The following is an 18677-nucleotide window of genomic DNA, read 5'->3' as shown; positions in this document are numbered from 1 at the left end:
CCTCGTGATATTGGTAAACCTAACGTGACGTTGCGGTCCCATGTTTGATAAGCATTAACTTCCCCCAATTGAAAACAGAGCTCTTCCAAGCTGAACCAATAGGCTTATCAGGATTCCCCTTGGAGGCCGTCTTTCTGAGAAATAGTGCGTATCGGGTTAGGTTGTTAGAAAGTTAATGGCTGGGGGAAAGAGATCCTTCTCAACCCTCGCTTCGGGAGAGTTTCTGGATTCCCTGAAGTAAAATAACGCATATATCCTAAAAGAAAGAGCCTGGACGGACGTTTAAGTCAACAACTAGCTCGTTAACACACGTATAGTGAACATAAGTATGCAGGATGCAGTAGCCGGGACAGCAATGCTGACGGACGGCTTCGAGGACGAGATTGACTCGGTGACTCCTCGCTCCCCAGTGGCAGGGATGGGGGTAGGAGCGACACCAGGAGGAGTCGGACTAGGGGGAATTGGGATTGGTGTAGGTGGAAAGAAAGTACGTTTATATGGTGAGCCAGGCGGACCTGCTGCAGAAAGACTGGATTTCAAGCTAGCGGCCGCGGCCGTCCTCTCCTCGGGTCCAGGATCCGGCAGCGACGAAGACGAGGTTTCAGAGGTAGCTACGCTAGCCTAAGCTAGTTAGCTAAGCATAAGCAGAGAGCTAGGAGCTAGGCAACATTCCTCTCCTAGCGCGAGCTGGCTGCTAGCTAGCGAATTAGCTCGCAGCTGGCAACCACCCCCTCCCAGGCCGCCGAAATTACGTAAAATTAGCCAGCACTTTAATGGAGTAACACCTCATGTCAGTTCAGTTGCTTATGAAGTTTTTTTATGTTGATTATGTCTGGTGAGGCACAATCAGTTGTTCACGCTAACCGGCTGAAGTGTTTTATTTATACAGCGCAGGCTCTGACCACGGCCTACTTCGGGTGGAAGCGACGACGGCCTCGTTGGTTGCTGTCGTCTCGCAACACCCATCATAAGTTTGCAGCTCTTCCAGCAGCTTTCTAGCCACAGCAAATGGATGGTACCAGTAAACCCACGGATGTACACGACCAGCTATCTATCTGCCATTTCGTAGTTGTGGTGCAATTACGTCACTTTTCAAAGCATGTAAATGAACTCCGGTCGTATCTCAACGAACTTTTCCATACGTTTAGATTATGCCTTCCCTTGCGGAACTACGCGAATTTTCGACCGCTGGTGTTGACACATAGCCAGTTGGGCTTTTCATCCTTCAGCCTCTGACGGTCACACAGCCACCAGCACCGTGTCAACACGGTTACGTTGTCACAATTGAAAGCAATTAGGTTATGTTGAGAGGTTTTCAACTTTCCATGTGCTGGCTGGCATTCACGCAGGTGGACAGGTGTGATGGCATCTCCTCATCCTGGTTAATCAAACTGCAGACATGTTTTGTATGAGCTCAGAGGTATATGTAAATTATCCAAAATATGTCTCAGCAGCACAAATTTTATATGCTGTCTTCTTAGATGACAGTGTGACAATCATCTCTTGAGGGTTATGTTAGAATAATCCAAAGATTACTAGTCAGACTCACCAACTTTCATGTTGTAACCAAACTGTTTTTACTGTATGTCTAGTCTGTTAGATTTCTAGTCTAATCTTAGCTGTCAGTTTAAAGATATTTGTTAAATGTTGTCAGTTATACCACTGCATAATATGAAGGCAACAGACACAGGACTGGGACTTGTCAGACTACTAGTTGGTAAATATTTGATTTGCACAAACCTCAGTTTAATAACATTTTCATGGTAATGTAGTATTCATTGTTTTATAAAAGGTGGTGCAATATTTACTGTTAGAAACATGATCATCAAGGGTTTATTATGGTGGAAAGAAGTGGCATCACTGAGTGAATCTCACTACCTGTTGAGCTGTCCCTCTATATTATACTGTACTTCACTAATATCTGACCCAAGCTGTACTTATGTGAAACAGCCATGACAGTTAGACAAGTACAGATGACAGCTGATAGCTAATACCATTGTCTATATAGCCTGGGCATACCCTGTCTGAGCAGCACCAACTGTGTAGTAGCAGGAGAAGAAAATATCAAGTTTGACAGTTACTTCTCAGACACTTTAATTTAATCAACTTGCAAATGTTGGGCCTCTGTGCCCTGTTTGTTCATTCAACCAGCCTTCTAGATAAGCCTGAAAGGGGGGCACTTGTTGTGGAGTTTTACTCCAGTGGGAAACTCGCTGCTCTGGGCAGCAGCTAAAATCTCAGCCCCAGGATTAAGCAGATGCCATTCTTGGCCTTTCTAGCTCTCTGGGCACCAACACTCTGGGAACTGTAGTTCATCAATAGTAAAGATTGATGCCCGTTGTTGATTATACAGGTTCTAATAGAACTACATCACCCACGAGCTGGTGTGCTCAATGTTCCTATGTTATAGCTGAATTCTTCCTCACTAGCTAGCAGCTGTCAGCAGATAATACAGACACTGCAGCAGATTAATAATTTTCTGTCCTGTCTGTGCTCATACTGTTCACTAAAGTGAACCTTTGGATGTAGTTGAAGCAGCTGCATGGGATAGTTTTTTTTTTTTTTACTTACAGATGTATTTATTGTACACTCACCGGCCTCTTTATTAGGTATACCTGTACAACTGTATGCAATCAAGCGCAACACTTCTGCCTTAACATCTGTGTTTATAAAGGTCAGATTGTTTGTTTTTGGTGAAATTGTCATAATTGTATAAATCCAATTCAATGTTTATCTTCAGAACTGTTTGCATGTACACAGAATGCGCTACATTTCCATCATTAATGTGAAATAGTAATAGTTTTACCTGTGAAGACATTTCACACTGTAGTTGGAACGACAGAGAAGCAATCGGTTGACAAACCCGACAACAGCCACTTTAATTTTGTCCTGTCATCAGTTTAAGTCATTAAACGTTGCTAACGTTAGTTAGCAACTGATGGTATGACTCTGCTGGTTGTCATTTGAACCAGAAACCGTGATAATCAGCAGAAGCTGTTACCTGAAGTTTCCACACACAGCTTTGCTAATAAGATTATATATGTCACTGGCACTGCTGTTGTGTGGTGGTGGGGTAGCGGGGCTGAATATTTGAATACTAAGATTGAAAACCGATTACATGACCGATGTATGAATATCTGAATAGTTAGATATTAGGGTCCAGCCCTAACAATCATGCAGGTGTACCTAATAAAGTGGCTGGTGAGTGTAAATCTCTATGATGGATAATGAGCGTGAGCTCCCAGAATGGCACATGTACCCCAAATTAAACACAGCATGATGAAAGCTTCACATTCTCTATAGCTGTAATTTATATAGTAAAATGTTGATTGGGGCTTAAGTAACCCTTACACAAACATTTGTTTCTGTTGCCACACTTAGAAATAAATAAAGCATTTTTATAAAGTTTATTTATGTTTACTCAGTGTTGGTAATGAATGATAGCTAACGTGGCCAAGGCCCAGGTTGGGCAGCAGAATCTCTCCCATGTGCACATAGGTTGCACATAGGTTCCTGGTCATAGCACTTACTTTGCTTTGACTCTCTTATCCCTGTGCTGGTCCCTGCTTTCTTTCTGTTGAAACAAACCATAAATATACAAGGGTAGCATGGCTGGTCTTTTTATAGGTGGTGTATTTGTGTGTGTAGCCACTTCTGCACAGAATAATTATTATTGAGCATCATACAAGAAATAATGTCACACTGCTGTTTCAAACTTTCTCATTAGTTATTCTGTGTCTTGTTGCTCAGAAGCGAACATGAAAATAGCTGTTAAAGGGCTAATGATTCTTCTTTTACCTTCCTCTGTCTCTCCCAGGTGGAGTCATTCATTCTGGACCAGGAAGACCTGGATAACCCCATCATGAAGACAGCGTCAGAGTTGCTTTTGTCCAGCGCCACAGATGGAGTAGATTTAAGGACTGTTGATCCAGAGACACAGGCACGACTTGAAGCTCTGCTGGAAGCCGCAGGTATGACTGCTTTGTCTGAATTTAATTCAGCTTTACAAGACTTGATGCTTGCTAATTTGTAATTCACCAGTACCCGATTGGTCACATCTGCTGTGGTCCAACCAGTCTTAATTTGTGCTTCAACTACAATATTTTTCTGCCTCAGCTTGCCTCCCTATCCCATTTTCAATCCCAACAAAAGTCAGAGGTCTTATTTTGTATAAGGCCTAAGGCTGAAATGGTAATGAAAAGAAATTGCCAGTTCTGCAAGTGTCATATTAACACAAAGTTTGAAAGTGATTTGGGTAAATTACTTTGATTAGATCTTGTAATCTGGGTGTAAGGTGTGTGCAGATTAATCCATTTGGACTGGGTGTCCTGGCCTTCTCTGGGTTTGTAAACACTTCCAGGCAGATTAACGCTGCAACTCGCTTGAGCCTCTTCAGCTTGCAGAGAGTTTGTGTTGTGGAGCTAATGGCTAATCTCCTATTCCCCTTTCTTCCTGACTAGTCGGAACAAAAGAAGTGATAACTTACATTTTTTGTTTACTTAAGGTCTGTTACAGCTTGCATAATAGTAATAACAGTAATTATTCTTTTAATGTTTTCTGGTATTGATTTGCTAAATGTCCTGTAGTATTTTTGTAAAATATCAACAGAGAGAGAGGAGTGTCTGTGTGTTAATGGTTGTGGCAGGAAGAGTTGGACAGCCTCTTGTCATTCCCAGCATGAACAGCATAGCGAAATACCAGGCCTGTCAAGAGCATCACCAGAGAAGATGCAGAGTGTCTGGTGATATCTATGAGTTGTAGATTTCAGTCATCTGTCTATTGCAAAAGATTCACAACCACATATGTTTAATATGAGTTTGTTTGAGGTCACTTTACAATGTTCAGTACATTTTTGACACCTCAAATTGACAGATTAGATTAGATTTGCACAGCAGCAAAATCACTGTGCTGGAGTACAGAGCCAAAATATCAAATGTGATACCAGTACTAAATTGTCCTGCTAATTACTTGTGGTTGTTGAACCATAAGCTTGTTGTTCATTTGTGGGATGAAGAGACACTGTTTAAACCATCTTGTCACAAAGGTTTACGGACACCCTTGCACATATTAGGCAGTTCTATAAATCTTTGTAAAAAGATTGTACATAGGGCTGTTTATTGGAAAGAATCTGGCGATACCATACGTATCACTCTACGTTACACTACGACAACCAGGCACAGGGACAGTTTCTTCCCTCTGGCTGTCACTATGATGAACACTTAACCCACGACAGTATGATTGGACAATAACCCTCAGTGCAGTACCTGTGTATATATACCTCGTACAGATTATACAGACTTGTGCAGGTCTCTAGTTCTTAAGTACTCTGCTTTATCCCTATTTATCTCATTTCAATGAACATTCCTTTTTGTCTGCATTGTTTACTGTCTGTTTATACTACTTTTTTGTTAATGTTAATTTGCTATTTTGTTATATTACACAGCCTTATGCTGGTTTACTGTTTTGCACATTGAGAGCCGATGTACCACAGTCATATTCCTCGTGTGTCCTTCACACCTGGCCAATAAAGCTGATTCTGATCACAATACGGCGGTTATGATTCAATATATTGCAATACCGTACAAGGTAATAATTATGTTTTGAATCAAATTTTAGATAAACTGTCATAAAATAAGCAACACACCACCATATGCATAAAATCTCCTGTAAAAAGTTCTTTAATACAGTCAGAACAGGGATCTACATTTACATTTGTCAGTCCCTGTAACATCCAGCAGCATAGCACTACTTGGCACGTGAGCTATTAATTAAAAAGCAGCACTATGTTTTTGAGAATTGATACAGTATTGCAAAATGTAATATTGTGGTACTCAACTGTATTGATATTTTCTTACACCCCTAATGGTACAGGAAGTCGTATTAAAGAACATTATGTGTGTGTATTACACATTTAGATCATCACCTGTCAAACATATTTTGTCTAAAATTATCTTGCGTTACTAGCTGTAAGGTTAGTGTATTCTAAGTGTACATGGTCCAGCTCTATAATTTGGGTAGGAAAATACAACAAAAGTTGGTCTTTGCAGTTGTTGTGAATTGTGAGCAGGTAAAAAAAAAAAAATCTTAATATTAACCGCTCCAATACTTTGTATAACAATGCAGAAACATTTTTTGTCTTTGATTTAGAGTTCCTTGTTGGATTTATCAAGTATTTTGTGTTGTAATGCCCAGCAAACCTAAATACAACAAATGAAAGATGTAGGACAAGTCATGGATTATTAAGAATCTGCTGTTACTATACTTAGGTAACCTTGGGTAGCATCTCTGATTCTCTTTCCTAGGAAATAACGTGATGTGACAAATTGTCAAAAATGGCAGTAATATATGCAGAGCATAAAAGTAAAAGCTAGTTATCGTGAATTACAAAATAAAATTTGAATTTGAAAAGGGACAAAATGATCATTGAAGACAGCATGTTTTCATCAGAGCAGAGTTTTAGCCTATTATGAATTTTAAAAAATATTTTTTTAGAGCAAAGTTTTAATGTGTAGTTATTGCTCTATAAGCTTAAAGAGCCGTCTTTTTTTGTCTATCATTCAATTACTTGGTTAGTGTGTACTTTCTGACTACCATGCTCCTTTACACTTAATTTTTCAGACATTCTCAAAGTGATGAATTGGTTCTTTTAGAAGGCTAAATATGCTGGCTCGGGTGTCGCCCACCTCTTTCTAACTTGTGCAACAACCCATTGGTTATGTTGCTTTCTGCAGGCCAGGTGTTCATGGGTGGTGTAATGCCTATTTCCGTCACTGTCTGTGTTCCTGCTTTTCCATTTTCCTTTGTATTGCCGGTGAAGATAAGTAGTGTATTTTTTGCAGAAATCTCCCCTATCAGTCAGGGCAGTTGTACGTTGATAGACACAGTCTTTCTACCCCAGTGTCTCTACTTGTAACTGCCTAACATACACACACTTGCGTTTAAATACACCTAGTGTAGTTTGTAAACATTAGTGGTGCTGTAGAGACACACTGATGCATTCTTTCTAAATTGTTAGTATATAGTGATCTACCATTGCATGCACAAGGATGCATGTACACACCATGAGAATGTGGGTGACATGATGCATATTTCTGCTGACTGCCCAAAATCAGAATCAGAATCTGCTTTATTAACCAGGTGTGTCAGACAGACGAGGAATTTGACTCTGGTACATCGGCTCTCAATGTGTACATATCCCCCATGCAAGGGGCAAGTAAACAGTAAACCAGCATAAGGCTGTGTAATATAACAAAATAAGCAGTATTAACAAGCAACAAACAGTGCAAACAATGCAAAATAAGCAGTATAAACAGGCAATAAACAATGCAGACAGACAAAGGAATGCTCATTGAAATGAGATAAATAGAGACCTGTATGACTCAGTATAATGTATGGCACAGTGTATCAACAGTTGTGTTTGTGTTACAAAAAGTAGCAAAAAGGGCTTTCCCTGCCATAGAAAGGCTTAGGTGCAGCACCTAGCCGAATGAAGGTTAAAAACAACGGTTAGTTATATGCCCTGAGAAATAACAGAGAGATAACATGAGCTCAAAAAGTAAACCTGCAACAGGAAAGCTGTGGGAAACTCTGTAGTAGTATATCCATGTAAACCAGATTGTTAGACTAATTGCTGTATTCACATACACAGTGTTAAAAGTCACTCTGCTAATTATTATAAACATTTCAGATAATCATTAGCCAAGACTCACCAGCATGGACACTGTCACAGCTTACCCAGAATGCAACAACTTGTTTCTGAAAGGGTAGAGGAAGTTCTGAGACAAGCACACTGCAATATGCTAGCACGCCATATTCAAACCACGAGACCGGCTGCTGCCAGAAGCCAACATATCAAATATTCTCAAAAAAAAAAAGGGAATATTTTGTCCTTTCCTGCCAATATTTTCCCTAAAGCAGCTCACCATTGTTGTTGCTGTCACAGAAACACAAATTTGCATTCAGACCTTTCTGATAAATGTGCATGTTTAAAACAGTAAATGAAACCAGAGATGCACTCCAGTAATTCCAAAGTACTTCACACCTGTAAACTGGGCTGTGATTTCTATGCTATCAGCCTTGTTTTGTCTGTGATCAAGCTTTCAATACATTTATCTGACAGCTCCTGAAATCAGAGGAATCCTTACTAAGATCCTTTACTATCATGGTTCAGTTTCCCATCCAAATGTTTTTTTTTCCTCCCCCTCTCTCTCTTTTTCATCTTTGTGTATGCTACTACTAACCCTGGATTGGATTGGCTGGACTGGACTTGCTTCTTCACCTGGTCTGGTGTGGTTGTGCTCCCCTGTGGTTTGCCTTGCCCTATGCACCTCTGCCCTTTTGGTATTCGGCAGGCATCGGTAAACTGTCCACTGCCGATGGTAAAGCTTTTGCAGACCCTGAGGTGCTACGGCGACTGACGTCATCTGTGAGCTGTGCCCTGGATGAGGCTGCAGCAGCCCTGACCCGTATGAGAGCAGAAAACACACTCAACGCCGGCCAAGCTGACAAGTATGTATCTCACCCATATTGACACCGGCACATATCATTTTTATGGGCTAATAAATGAATTCATACACCCTGAAATAATCACCTGTTACCTGTCAAATCTGAGTTGCTTATTAGGGTTGGGCAGTCGGGGTGGAGGGTGGGGGGTTATTTGTCATGTTCTCTCCTGTCTGTGGTCAAACTGAACACTAAAGTGGACGTTTGGACATTGTGGAAGTATCCGCTACTGTAGGTAGTGGTATGGGATAGTATTTATTTACTGTTTTTTAAATGAACATATAGATGTATGTATTATATATCTGTTTAACCATGGCGCATTTACACAACATTCAACACAATGTGAAAACAAGTTCACATACTTTAAGAGGCTGTCATATGACGTGCAAGTATAAGAGCGTCTAATTAATGAGTTTATTTTTTCGACAGGTTCTGTATTTGATAAATTGCCTTATTTACTGGAGTTCTACCATTACTTTTATTATATCGTCAAACACAGGCAGTTGTGTTGCTGTTGGACATTGACACACTCTTCAGACATTTATTATAAACAGCGCACATTATACAGCAGAGTTTTTTCATTAAGATAATCAGAAGAATACCATTGCTATTCTTAAAAGCCTCCGGATAATGCAGTACTGCATTACTGCCCAACCCTATTGCATATCTAGTATGTTTGTGTGAGTGCGTTTGATCTTTGGAAGTGGTGGCATAATTGTAAGGCGTGTGTGTTCACCTGTCACAGTGGCAGTAATTGTAGCAGTCTGGTTATTTTCAGCCGTAGTTTAGCCGAGGCGTGCTCAGATGGTGACGTCAACGCTGTGCGCAAATTGCTGGATGAAGGGCGGAGCGTCAATGAACACACAGAGGAAGGGGAGAGCCTACTGTGCCTCGCCTGCTCGGCTGGCTACTATGAACTTGCACAGGTTTGTGAAAGCAAGGTTGGCATGGAATGTGCTTTACCATAACTGTCATTTACACAGCATTTACATGGTTGTGTAGTATCTATACACAGAAGTATTCTGTCTACAAAGCAAAGATAACATCATGATGATATCACTAGTTGTTGTGGGAGTATTTCACATTGGTGACATGCCTCCATGCATATTTCCTAAAATTTGTAATTCTATTGTTTGCCCTTAGGTTTTGTTGGCCATGCATGCCAATGTGGAGGACCGAGGCATAAAGGGGGACATAACACCACTTATGGCTGCTGCCAGTGGAGGATATGTGGACATTGTGAAGCTACTTCTGGTCCATGGGGCAGATGTTAATGCACAGTCCTCCACAGGTAAAGCCCCTCCTAATTTCTCTACAGTTTGCATGACTTTCTTTACTCTACATGTTTTGTGGTCAGGTTAATCTCTCTGCTTTTTTTTTTTCTAGGCAACACGGCTCTGACATATGCATGCGCCGGTGGCTTTGTGGATGTGGTAAAGGTGCTACTGAAAGAGGGTGCTAACATTGAGGACCACAACGAGAATGGGCACACACCTCTTATGGAGGCAGCCAGCGCTGGTCACGTAGAGGTGGCCAGGGTACTCTTGGAGTATGGTGCCGGCATCAACACACACTCCAATGAGTTCAAGGAGAGCGCTCTTACACTCGCCTGCTACAAAGGTCCGAGCTCAAATATAGCGTCTTTATCTTTTGTGCTTTTACACACTCTTGGCTAACACTTTGTCTACAGGGATAAAAAGGTTCATGTGTGCATTTGCGTTTGTCTGCTGCAGGTCACTTGGATATGGTGCGTTTTCTGTTGGAGGCTGGAGCAGACCAGGAACATAAAACAGATGAGATGCACACAGCACTGATGGAGGCATGCATGGTGAGCATCTGATCCAAACGTTACCTAAATATTTTCTTCTCATGGTTGATTCACACCGCCAGATTTGCTTGCATTTGCATGTATGTTTGTTTCATACAAATAATGTACAAGTATAATTTATTATATCACTATCAAGGTACATATCTAATGCCAAAACCAGTTTAAAACAAAACGTTCTTGAAGCTAATGCTAAGCTTACAATGCAGAGAAATTGGCAGCATAACAGCTGCACACGTTCAGTTTCCACACCCATGCCACACCTTTGACAGGGCACAGTACACAGTTATGTACTGTGTCATTAAGTGAGGATAAAATAGCTATCAATGCCTTTGACCTATGATCACCTTGGTACTGATTTCAGTCATCTCACTTCAGTGCTGGTCCAGTTGTGTGGTGTTCTCAGCCTCATGGAGCATTATTGTCTTTTAGTGTAATTGAAAAGTGTTTCCTTCTATGTATTAAGGTGCTTATCTCTACATTCTCTGTGTGTCTCGCTGTCCCAGGACGGCCATGTGGAGGTGGCACGGTTGCTGTTGGATAGCGGTGCACAGGTCAACATGCCAGCTGATTCTTTTGAATCGCCCCTTACCCTCGCAGCCTGTGGAGGACACGTGGAGCTGGCAGCCTTGCTCATAGAGAGGGGTGCCAACTTGGAGGAGGTGTGCAATGAAACAGACACCCAAATTGCCAACACATGTTTGGGAAAGACATGTAAAATACAATGGAAGCTGAAATTTTTACTTGTCTTTTTTTTTTTTTTTTTTTTTTTTTTTTTTTTTTTTTTTTTTTTTTTTTTAGCTGTCTATAAATATTTTATATCCCACATACTGTAGTTTCTTCTGTAAAGAAGACTGTCATACTGCCTGCTACTGTGGAGGTGCTGTGTTAGTCAGGGACATTACATATACTGTAAATTGACAAAGATTTAGAGAAGTGCATTTCTGAAATTGGGAATTTAATTTGTTATTGACAACAAGCAAAACTCAAGAAAGAGCGACCAGGAAAATTTTTTGCTAATGTTGATAAAAGAACACTTTTCGATGGGAGCATGTTCACTAAGTGTCAGGCCAAATGACATACAGTAGCATCATGTTAGGTTCAGTTTTATAGGAAGTTTTGAATAGGATGCAAGTGTCAAATGACTAGCCGGTTGAAAATTTCCATCCTCTGTGAGAATACACAAACACAAAAGTCAAGCTGAGTTCCACACCACCAAGTAATTGTGCCATTAGTCATATTCATCCATATGCGTTCTTACCTGCTGATCCCTCTGTTTTGTGTCCAGGTTAATGATGAGGGCTACACTCCCCTGATGGAGGCAGCTAGAGAAGGCCACGAGGAGATGGTAGCGCTGCTGTTGGCACAAGGTAAAAATGCTTTGGTCCTAAACTTGATGTCAGATGCCATTCCAGTGAATAGTTTACACTTGTTTGGATTTGTTTGGCTCTGATCAGCCCTCCCTTTGTTTTTGAATATTTTCAGAAGAATTAAGAGAACCAACCGTATCTGTAAAGTGATACTGACAAGATTTTTGTCTGTCGATTTCTGCTTGTTTTGCCCTTTTTAAAAGCAAACCTAACACTAATCACTAATTTTTCTTGTGTTGTTGTCCAGGTGCTAACATCAATGCCCAGACAGAGGAAACCCAGGAGACTGCTTTGACTCTAGCATGCTGTGGAGGCTTCTTGGAAGTGGCTGACTTCCTCATTAAGGCGGGGGCTGACATTGAGTTGGGATGCTCTACTCCGTTAATGGAGGCTGCACAGGAAGGCCATCTGGAGCTGGTGAAATACCTACTGGCTGCAGGTGAGTAAGAGAAATGTAGGCAACAAGCTGCAGATCTAGCAGAGCAAAAAGTATGCTTAGCTGCAAATCAAATGTCTCAGTTATACTGTATCTTCGTGCTTGAAACCCTTTTCTCTTGGTGTTGTTATTCAGGGGCAAACGTTCATGCTACCACAGCAACAGGTGACACAGCCTTGACGTATGCATGTGAGAATGGACATACTGATGTTGCAGATGTGCTGCTGCAGGCTGGAGCCAACTTGGTATACTACACTCTTTAATTCTCTTAGTCACTCATGTCTTGTTTGGCCTTTGTTTTAAATAGGTTTAGATAACAAAGCAAGGCTTGTGGCTATAGAGTTACAACAGCCGTTTTACTGTTTCTTATGACATGTATAACTCATAATTTGTTAGTTAAACTTCTGGACTGGACTAAGCTGACAAACACATCTTTGTCCCCAAGGAACACGAGTCTGAAGGGGGGCGGACACCCTTGATGAAGGCAGCAAGGGCAGGACATCTCTGTACAGTTCAGTTCCTTATCAGTAAAGGTGTGTTCTGAACACATTTAAATGTACATTTTCTGGAAATCGTTAGTTTTGGTCCTAAATCCACCTAAGTCTTTTTCTGTAAGGGGCAAGTTGGAGATAGTTGATACATGCTTAAAAGTGGTAATTTTTAAGTACATTTGTGACTTCACTTGAGTTTCTTTTTTTAGAGCAGACTCCATAAATTAGGTTTAGTTTGATGAGTAAAGCCCAGAACTCTCTGAAATCTCATATATAGAGTTGCATATATTCCTTGTGTTTTTATACAGAGTAAAATAAATTGCTCTCATTGTCATTTTGTCACTTTCACTGCAGCCATTCTTTGTGTCTTGGTAACTGCAACTTCGAGTTTATGATGTTATGGCATTTCAGATTTGTTAAATTTAACTCCGTTGTTTGTATATGGCAACATTGTGAGGGGAAATATGTGAAGCAGCTCTCCAGTCCCTGCAGAGAGCACCGGAAGTAATAGACCGTGTACTGCTCGTCACTATGAAAGTCTTGGGGGGGGGGAAAAAAGAGTTTTCTACAGCTTTTGTGCAGTGTATTGTCCACTGATGCATTTAACCTCTGTAAGTGATAAAACAGCAGTAATAGATTAATTCATAATTGTTGCTCAAAGTGCAGTACTTGAATTGGTGAATTTACTTGTACTGATGTTTTCTAAGAAAACTTTTTGTATTCCTTGTTCATGCATATGATTTGTCCCTGGTTCATTTGAGTTGGAGGCTTAGTGAGTTTGCCTTTGTGAATAAACAGACTCATATCACATACACAGTGAGTTGATGTCTTAACCTGTGTTCCTCTTGTCCAGGTGCTAATGTAAACAGAGCTACAGCCAATAATGATCACACAGTGGTGTCTCTGGCCTGTGCTGGAGGACATCTGGCTGTGGTGGAGTTGCTGTTGGCACATGGGGCAGATCCTACACACAGACTCAAAGTAAAGCACATACTCTGGATATAGATTAGACATAAATGGCATTTGTTTTGTCATATGTGTGTAATAATATATTGTTTTCTCATTATAGGATGGTTCGACCATGTTGATAGAAGCTGCTAAGGGTGGGCACACCAATGTCGTTTCCTACTTGTTGGACTACCCCAACAACATCCTGTCTGTCCCAGCCCCTGACCTCTCCCAGCTCACACCTCCCTCACAAGATGCCTCTCAGGTAACTACAGCAATAAATTGCACTTTTTCTGTTTTAATAAGAGGCAAGTTTAGTACCCATTTTTGAAACAAACTTTTAGAAAATTTTTACAACTAATATATCCTCGATCAGGTTCCTCGTGTCCCATTCCAAGCTCTCGCCATGGTAGTTCCCCCTCAGGAGCCCGACCGGGCCCCATCAAACATCGCCACACCTCCACCCATCTCTAGCAAAGGTAACAGTGCCACAAGTTCTGTCACCCAATGAGTATACTTGAAAAATGGAGTAGCAGACTTTGCCAAGCAATTTGGTTTAGTTGTCTCCCCACTTTTTACAGTGTTTTATAATTACACCATCTTAATTTTTAACCTGTCTCTTTTGTTCAAATCTAGGCATGTCCAAACAGAGACAGGCAGCACTTCAGCCTGGTGTCCCTAGCTCTATTGGCCGGGGGTCTGAAGCAGAGCCTCTCCCGCCGTTCCACTTGTGCCAGCCTCTAGAGTGCATTGTGGAGGAAACGGAGGGAAAGCTAAATGAGCTGGGCCAGAGAATCAGTGCTATTGAGAAGGCCCAGCTTCAGTCGCTAGAGCTCATTCAGGGGGAGCCGCTCACCAAAGACAAGATTGAGGAGCTGAAGAAGAGCCGAGAAGAGCAGGTATAATCAGTCATTTGCATAAGATCTGCTCTCATTCCAATCCTCTTTTCAGTATTGTAAGTAAGGGGGATGTTGCCTTGCAAAGTCACACTTGAATGTCATTTTGCTTGCATAGCATAAAAGTGAAGTTGGTCAAACAAGGATGTGGTTGTTACCTACATAGGTACAAAAGAAGAAGAAAATTTTGAAGGAGCTGCAGAAAGTGGAGCGCCAGCTGCAGCTGAAAACACAGCAACAGTTCACCAAAGAGTACATGGAGGCAAAGGGCTTAAAAGAGGAGCAGGAGGCTGGACAGAGCCAGGGCCCAGGCCCAGGGCCCGGAAGTACAACATCTGCTCCAGGTCCCCTTCCCACCACACCCGGTGCCCAAGTACACACCAGCTCCGACACGGATGAAGAGGCCAACAAAGATGGAGAGCAAGAGGCACAGCAGGGGGAGGAAGGGGAAGAGGTGGAACTCTCAGTAAATTTTTTTTATTTATTTTTTTTAAATATACAGTAATTTTAGGTCTCACTCCTCCTCTAATACTGTATCCCAGAGACTAAAGGTGTTTTCTGTACGTTTCCAGGAAGAAGATGATGATGAGGAGGGTTCGGAGGAAGAGGCAGATGGAGAAGAGGACGACTATCCCAAGCTTCCTCGGGTCTACAGCCCCCACAGCAGCCTCCTTTGCCACCTTCACCGCAGGCTCAGCCCCAGCCTCCCCCTCCGCCTCTTCAAGCCACCTTCGTCCCTATCCAGCCCCTGCCAGAATACAACCCTGCAGACTACCCAGGAAGTACCAGCACAGAGCTGGAGAGAGTACTGGTGGGGCAGCAGATGCTGGGCCAACCGCAGCAGGGCCAGGGTCAGCAGTTGGCTGGATTAGGCCCAGGAATGATACCTCAGCAGGCCTCAGATGGGCTCATGGTAGCTACACCTGCACAGACGCTCACAGACACGCTGGATGATATCATGGCAGGTAGGTGCATACTGTATATTTTTGCTGTTGACTTGATATTATTGAGTTTAAATAGTCTCAGCATTGATATTTTAGGCAGTTTTGTTAAACTACTGACTGATTTTATAGAATTGAACATTATTAGTTGTATTAAGGAGCTTTACTTTACTTACTGTTGTGTACTGGATGTAAATCCACAAAATCCCTAACCTGAATATGGTGGAATTTCACAAGTCACGCCTAGGACAGGGCGATGTAGCTTAAAAATTTGCACACCAAACTCTAACAATTCTAATAGTTTTTTTTTTTTTTTATTAAACGAATTACAAATGACAGAAATTATTCAAAACAAGTTTTGCTTTTATTTTGTTTTGATTTTCGCTTCTGGGTTTTTTCCTAAACATACAGTGCCTTGCAAAACTATTCATACCCCTTGAACTTTTCCACATTTTGTCACATTACAACCGCAAACTTAAATGTATTTTATTGGGATTTTGTGTGATGGATCAACACAAAAGTATCGCATAATTGTGAAGTGGAAGGAAAATGATACGTGGCATTCAAGATTTTTTTTTTTACAAATAAAAATCTGAAAAGTGTAGCGTGCATATGTATTCATCTGAATACCTGAGTCAATACTTTTACTGTTCACCACATATCATTTTCCTTCCACTTCACAATTATGCGATACTTTTGTGTTGATCCATCACACAAAATCCCAATAAAATACATTTATTTTTGTGGTTGTAACGTGACAAAATGTGAAAAAGTTTAAGGGGTATGAATACTTTTGCAAGGCACTGAAAAGAAAACTTAAACTGCAACCAAACACAAGCCTTGATACATGCTTGCAAACAGCTTTCTACTTGCTTCATACAGTGTCCCAACTTCTAGGGAACTATTCTTTCAATTTTGAAAATATATCATAGTGTCGGTGGTGGACATTAAGAAAATACAAAACCAATTTTCATTAAAAACAAATTGTCCTAAACGGCAAATTCAAGTGAATTAATAACGATGATCGATTTATCGCTTAGCCCAAAGTTGTAATGTATCAGAGATGCTTTATGTAACTCTTTATTGTTCCAGGTAGTCATGATGCAGATGTTTTGCCTCAGTGAGCGTTTTCTTTTCTTCACTGTATAACTTTTCACTTCTTTTCCCATTGAAGCTGTGAGCAGCCGTGTGCCCATGCTGCACACTACAACTTCACCCACACCCCTGTCTCAGCCACCCACACAGATGCCTGCAAACATTGCCTCACCCCCATCGGTCCTGCCCCTCTACCCCTCTGTTGACATAGATGCACATGTAAGACACGTTGCCCCTTAAACTTAACAGAGATCTTAAAAATGGCAATAGTTGAGTCCATGTCTGGACAGAATTCCCTACCCAGCTGACAGATGTGGTTTTCCCCACAGACGGAGAGTAACCATGACACAGCGCTGACACTGGCGTGTGCAGGAGGGCATGAGGAGCTCGTGTCTGTCCTCATTGCACGGGGAGCCAACATTGAGCACCGGGACAAAAAAGGTATTAAAGTGTGATAAGGAAATGGACTTATCAAAAGGATTTCCCGTGGTGTTATGAACAATAGGGAACCCCTGAGTCAGATTAGATTCATAGGTGTTTTTGTATTACAGTTAACATGTTAACCCTAACATTACCTCTGCTTTCCTCAGGTTTTACCCCTCTGATCCTGGCGGCCACTGCTGGCCATGTAGGAGTGGTAGAAGTGCTCCTGGACAAAGGGGGTGATATTGAGGCCCAGTCAGAGAGAACCAAAGACACGCCCCTCTCCCTGGCCTGCTCTGGGGGACGCCAGGAGGTACACTTGTCACTTTATTTCTCACCGTTCTGATGTTTTGTTTGTTTTCCTGAGTTTAACTATGTTGTTTAACTGTAACTTGTGTTGGACAGGTGGTAGAGTTGCTGCTGCTTCGGGGAGCCAATAAGGAACACCGTAATGTTTCTGACTACACGCCTCTTAGCCTGGCTGCTTCTGGGGGTTATGTCAACATCATCAAGATACTCCTCAATGCTGGAGCCGAGATTAATTCCAGGTGAGCAACAAGAACCTCAGTATTCACTTTGGCCCCTTGGTATGAGTGAAACAGGTCCACCCATATTAGGGTCAATATCAGGATAAAGGATCTTATCAGTATCAGGATCTTTCTCTTGAATATAAATGTGACAATGTGTTTTAGTTTCTGAAAATAGATTAGGTTGTACTTTGGATACTTTTTTTTAAATAAACAAATAGAACAGTTTGGTAAAATACACCTTTTGGCTTTATCCACGCCCTAGAATAATAGTGTTGTGATTGCAATGGTATCTAAATGATGTATTTATGGACTTTCTCATCAGGACTGGCAGTAAGCTGGGAATTTCTCCTCTGATGCTGGCAGCTATGAATGGTCATGTACCGGCAGTGAAGCTGTTGCTAGATATGGGCTCAGACATCAATGCCCAGATTGAGACAAACAGAAACACAGCTCTGACCCTAGCCTGCTTCCAGGGGCGGGCTGAGGTTGTTAGTCTGCTTCTTGATCGCAAGGCCAATGTAGAGCATCGCGCTAAGGTGAGGAAACTTTCACTTATCAGAATCAATATTTATCTGTATGTTTGCAGGCTGTACCAGTTGAGCGCATGATTCTGTAGCTCAGATGACCCATCCTTTGGACATATTTTATAAACATTGGAGAATCCGTAATGATATAAAATCTGTATGTTTTGGTCCTTTTTTGCTAACTGATTCCTCACTTTATACAGACTGGTCTTACTCCTCTGATGGAGGCAGCCTCAGGAGGTTATGCTGAAGTGGGCCGAGTGCTGCTGGATAAAGGTGCTGATGTTAATGCTCCCCCTGTCCCTTCATCGCGAGACACTGCCCTCACCATTGCTGCTGACAAGGGCCACTACAAGTTTTGTGAGCTGCTTATCAACAGGTGAGTGATATTCATTGGCTCTGTATGGAGTCATAATCTAGCCACATCATGTTTGACCAAGTTTTGAATGCTGGTGAAGGCTCACTTATTTAGATGATTTTAATCAGATATTGGCCACACAGTATATTCAGCATATTGCAGTTCCTGTCTCCCAGCACTATTGACTGCAGTACATTTGTGTAACTCCTTAAGGCAACACTTGATACCATTGCCCTTCTGAAAAAGAAGGTAGTGAAACAGAGGAGGCTAGCCCCGTGGTACAGCTCGCAGCTCCGCTCCCTAAAGCAGGCATCACGAAAAATGGAAAGGAGGTGGTG

The 18677-nt window shown here is 41.7% G+C and overlaps 1 protein-coding gene across 1 annotated transcript in view; it reads left to right on the top strand.

Moving 5' to 3' along the window:
- The first annotated feature begins 122 nt into the window (after positions 1 to 122).
- ankhd1 (ankyrin repeat and KH domain containing 1) overlaps positions 123 to 18677 on the top strand; it is a 28208-nt gene continuing 9653 nt past the window's right edge. Inside the window, 25 exon segments of the mRNA XM_020591751.1 lie at positions 123 to 607; positions 3818 to 3971; positions 8352 to 8508; positions 9281 to 9428; positions 9646 to 9793; positions 9889 to 10122; positions 10236 to 10330; positions 10834 to 10989; positions 11616 to 11697; positions 11945 to 12136; positions 12269 to 12378; positions 12579 to 12666; positions 13478 to 13605; positions 13694 to 13837; positions 13949 to 14051; positions 14209 to 14471; positions 14635 to 14934; positions 15041 to 15118; positions 15121 to 15433; positions 16584 to 16723; positions 16834 to 16945; positions 17095 to 17240; positions 17333 to 17475; positions 17780 to 17993; positions 18185 to 18360. Of these exon segments, the coding sequence (XP_020447407.1) occupies positions 329 to 607; positions 3818 to 3971; positions 8352 to 8508; positions 9281 to 9428; positions 9646 to 9793; positions 9889 to 10122; positions 10236 to 10330; positions 10834 to 10989; positions 11616 to 11697; positions 11945 to 12136; positions 12269 to 12378; positions 12579 to 12666; positions 13478 to 13605; positions 13694 to 13837; positions 13949 to 14051; positions 14209 to 14471; positions 14635 to 14934; positions 15041 to 15118; positions 15121 to 15433; positions 16584 to 16723; positions 16834 to 16945; positions 17095 to 17240; positions 17333 to 17475; positions 17780 to 17993; positions 18185 to 18360 (4103 nt within the window). The 5' untranslated portion in view covers positions 123 to 328.

The sequence above is a fragment of the Monopterus albus genome, unplaced genomic scaffold (genome assembly GCF_001952655.1).
Source record: "Monopterus albus unplaced genomic scaffold, M_albus_1.0 scaffold2.1, whole genome shotgun sequence".
Classification (NCBI taxonomy): Eukaryota; Metazoa; Chordata; class Actinopteri; order Synbranchiformes; family Synbranchidae; genus Monopterus; species Monopterus albus.
This window is presented reverse-complemented; position numbering and strand designations above follow the sequence as displayed.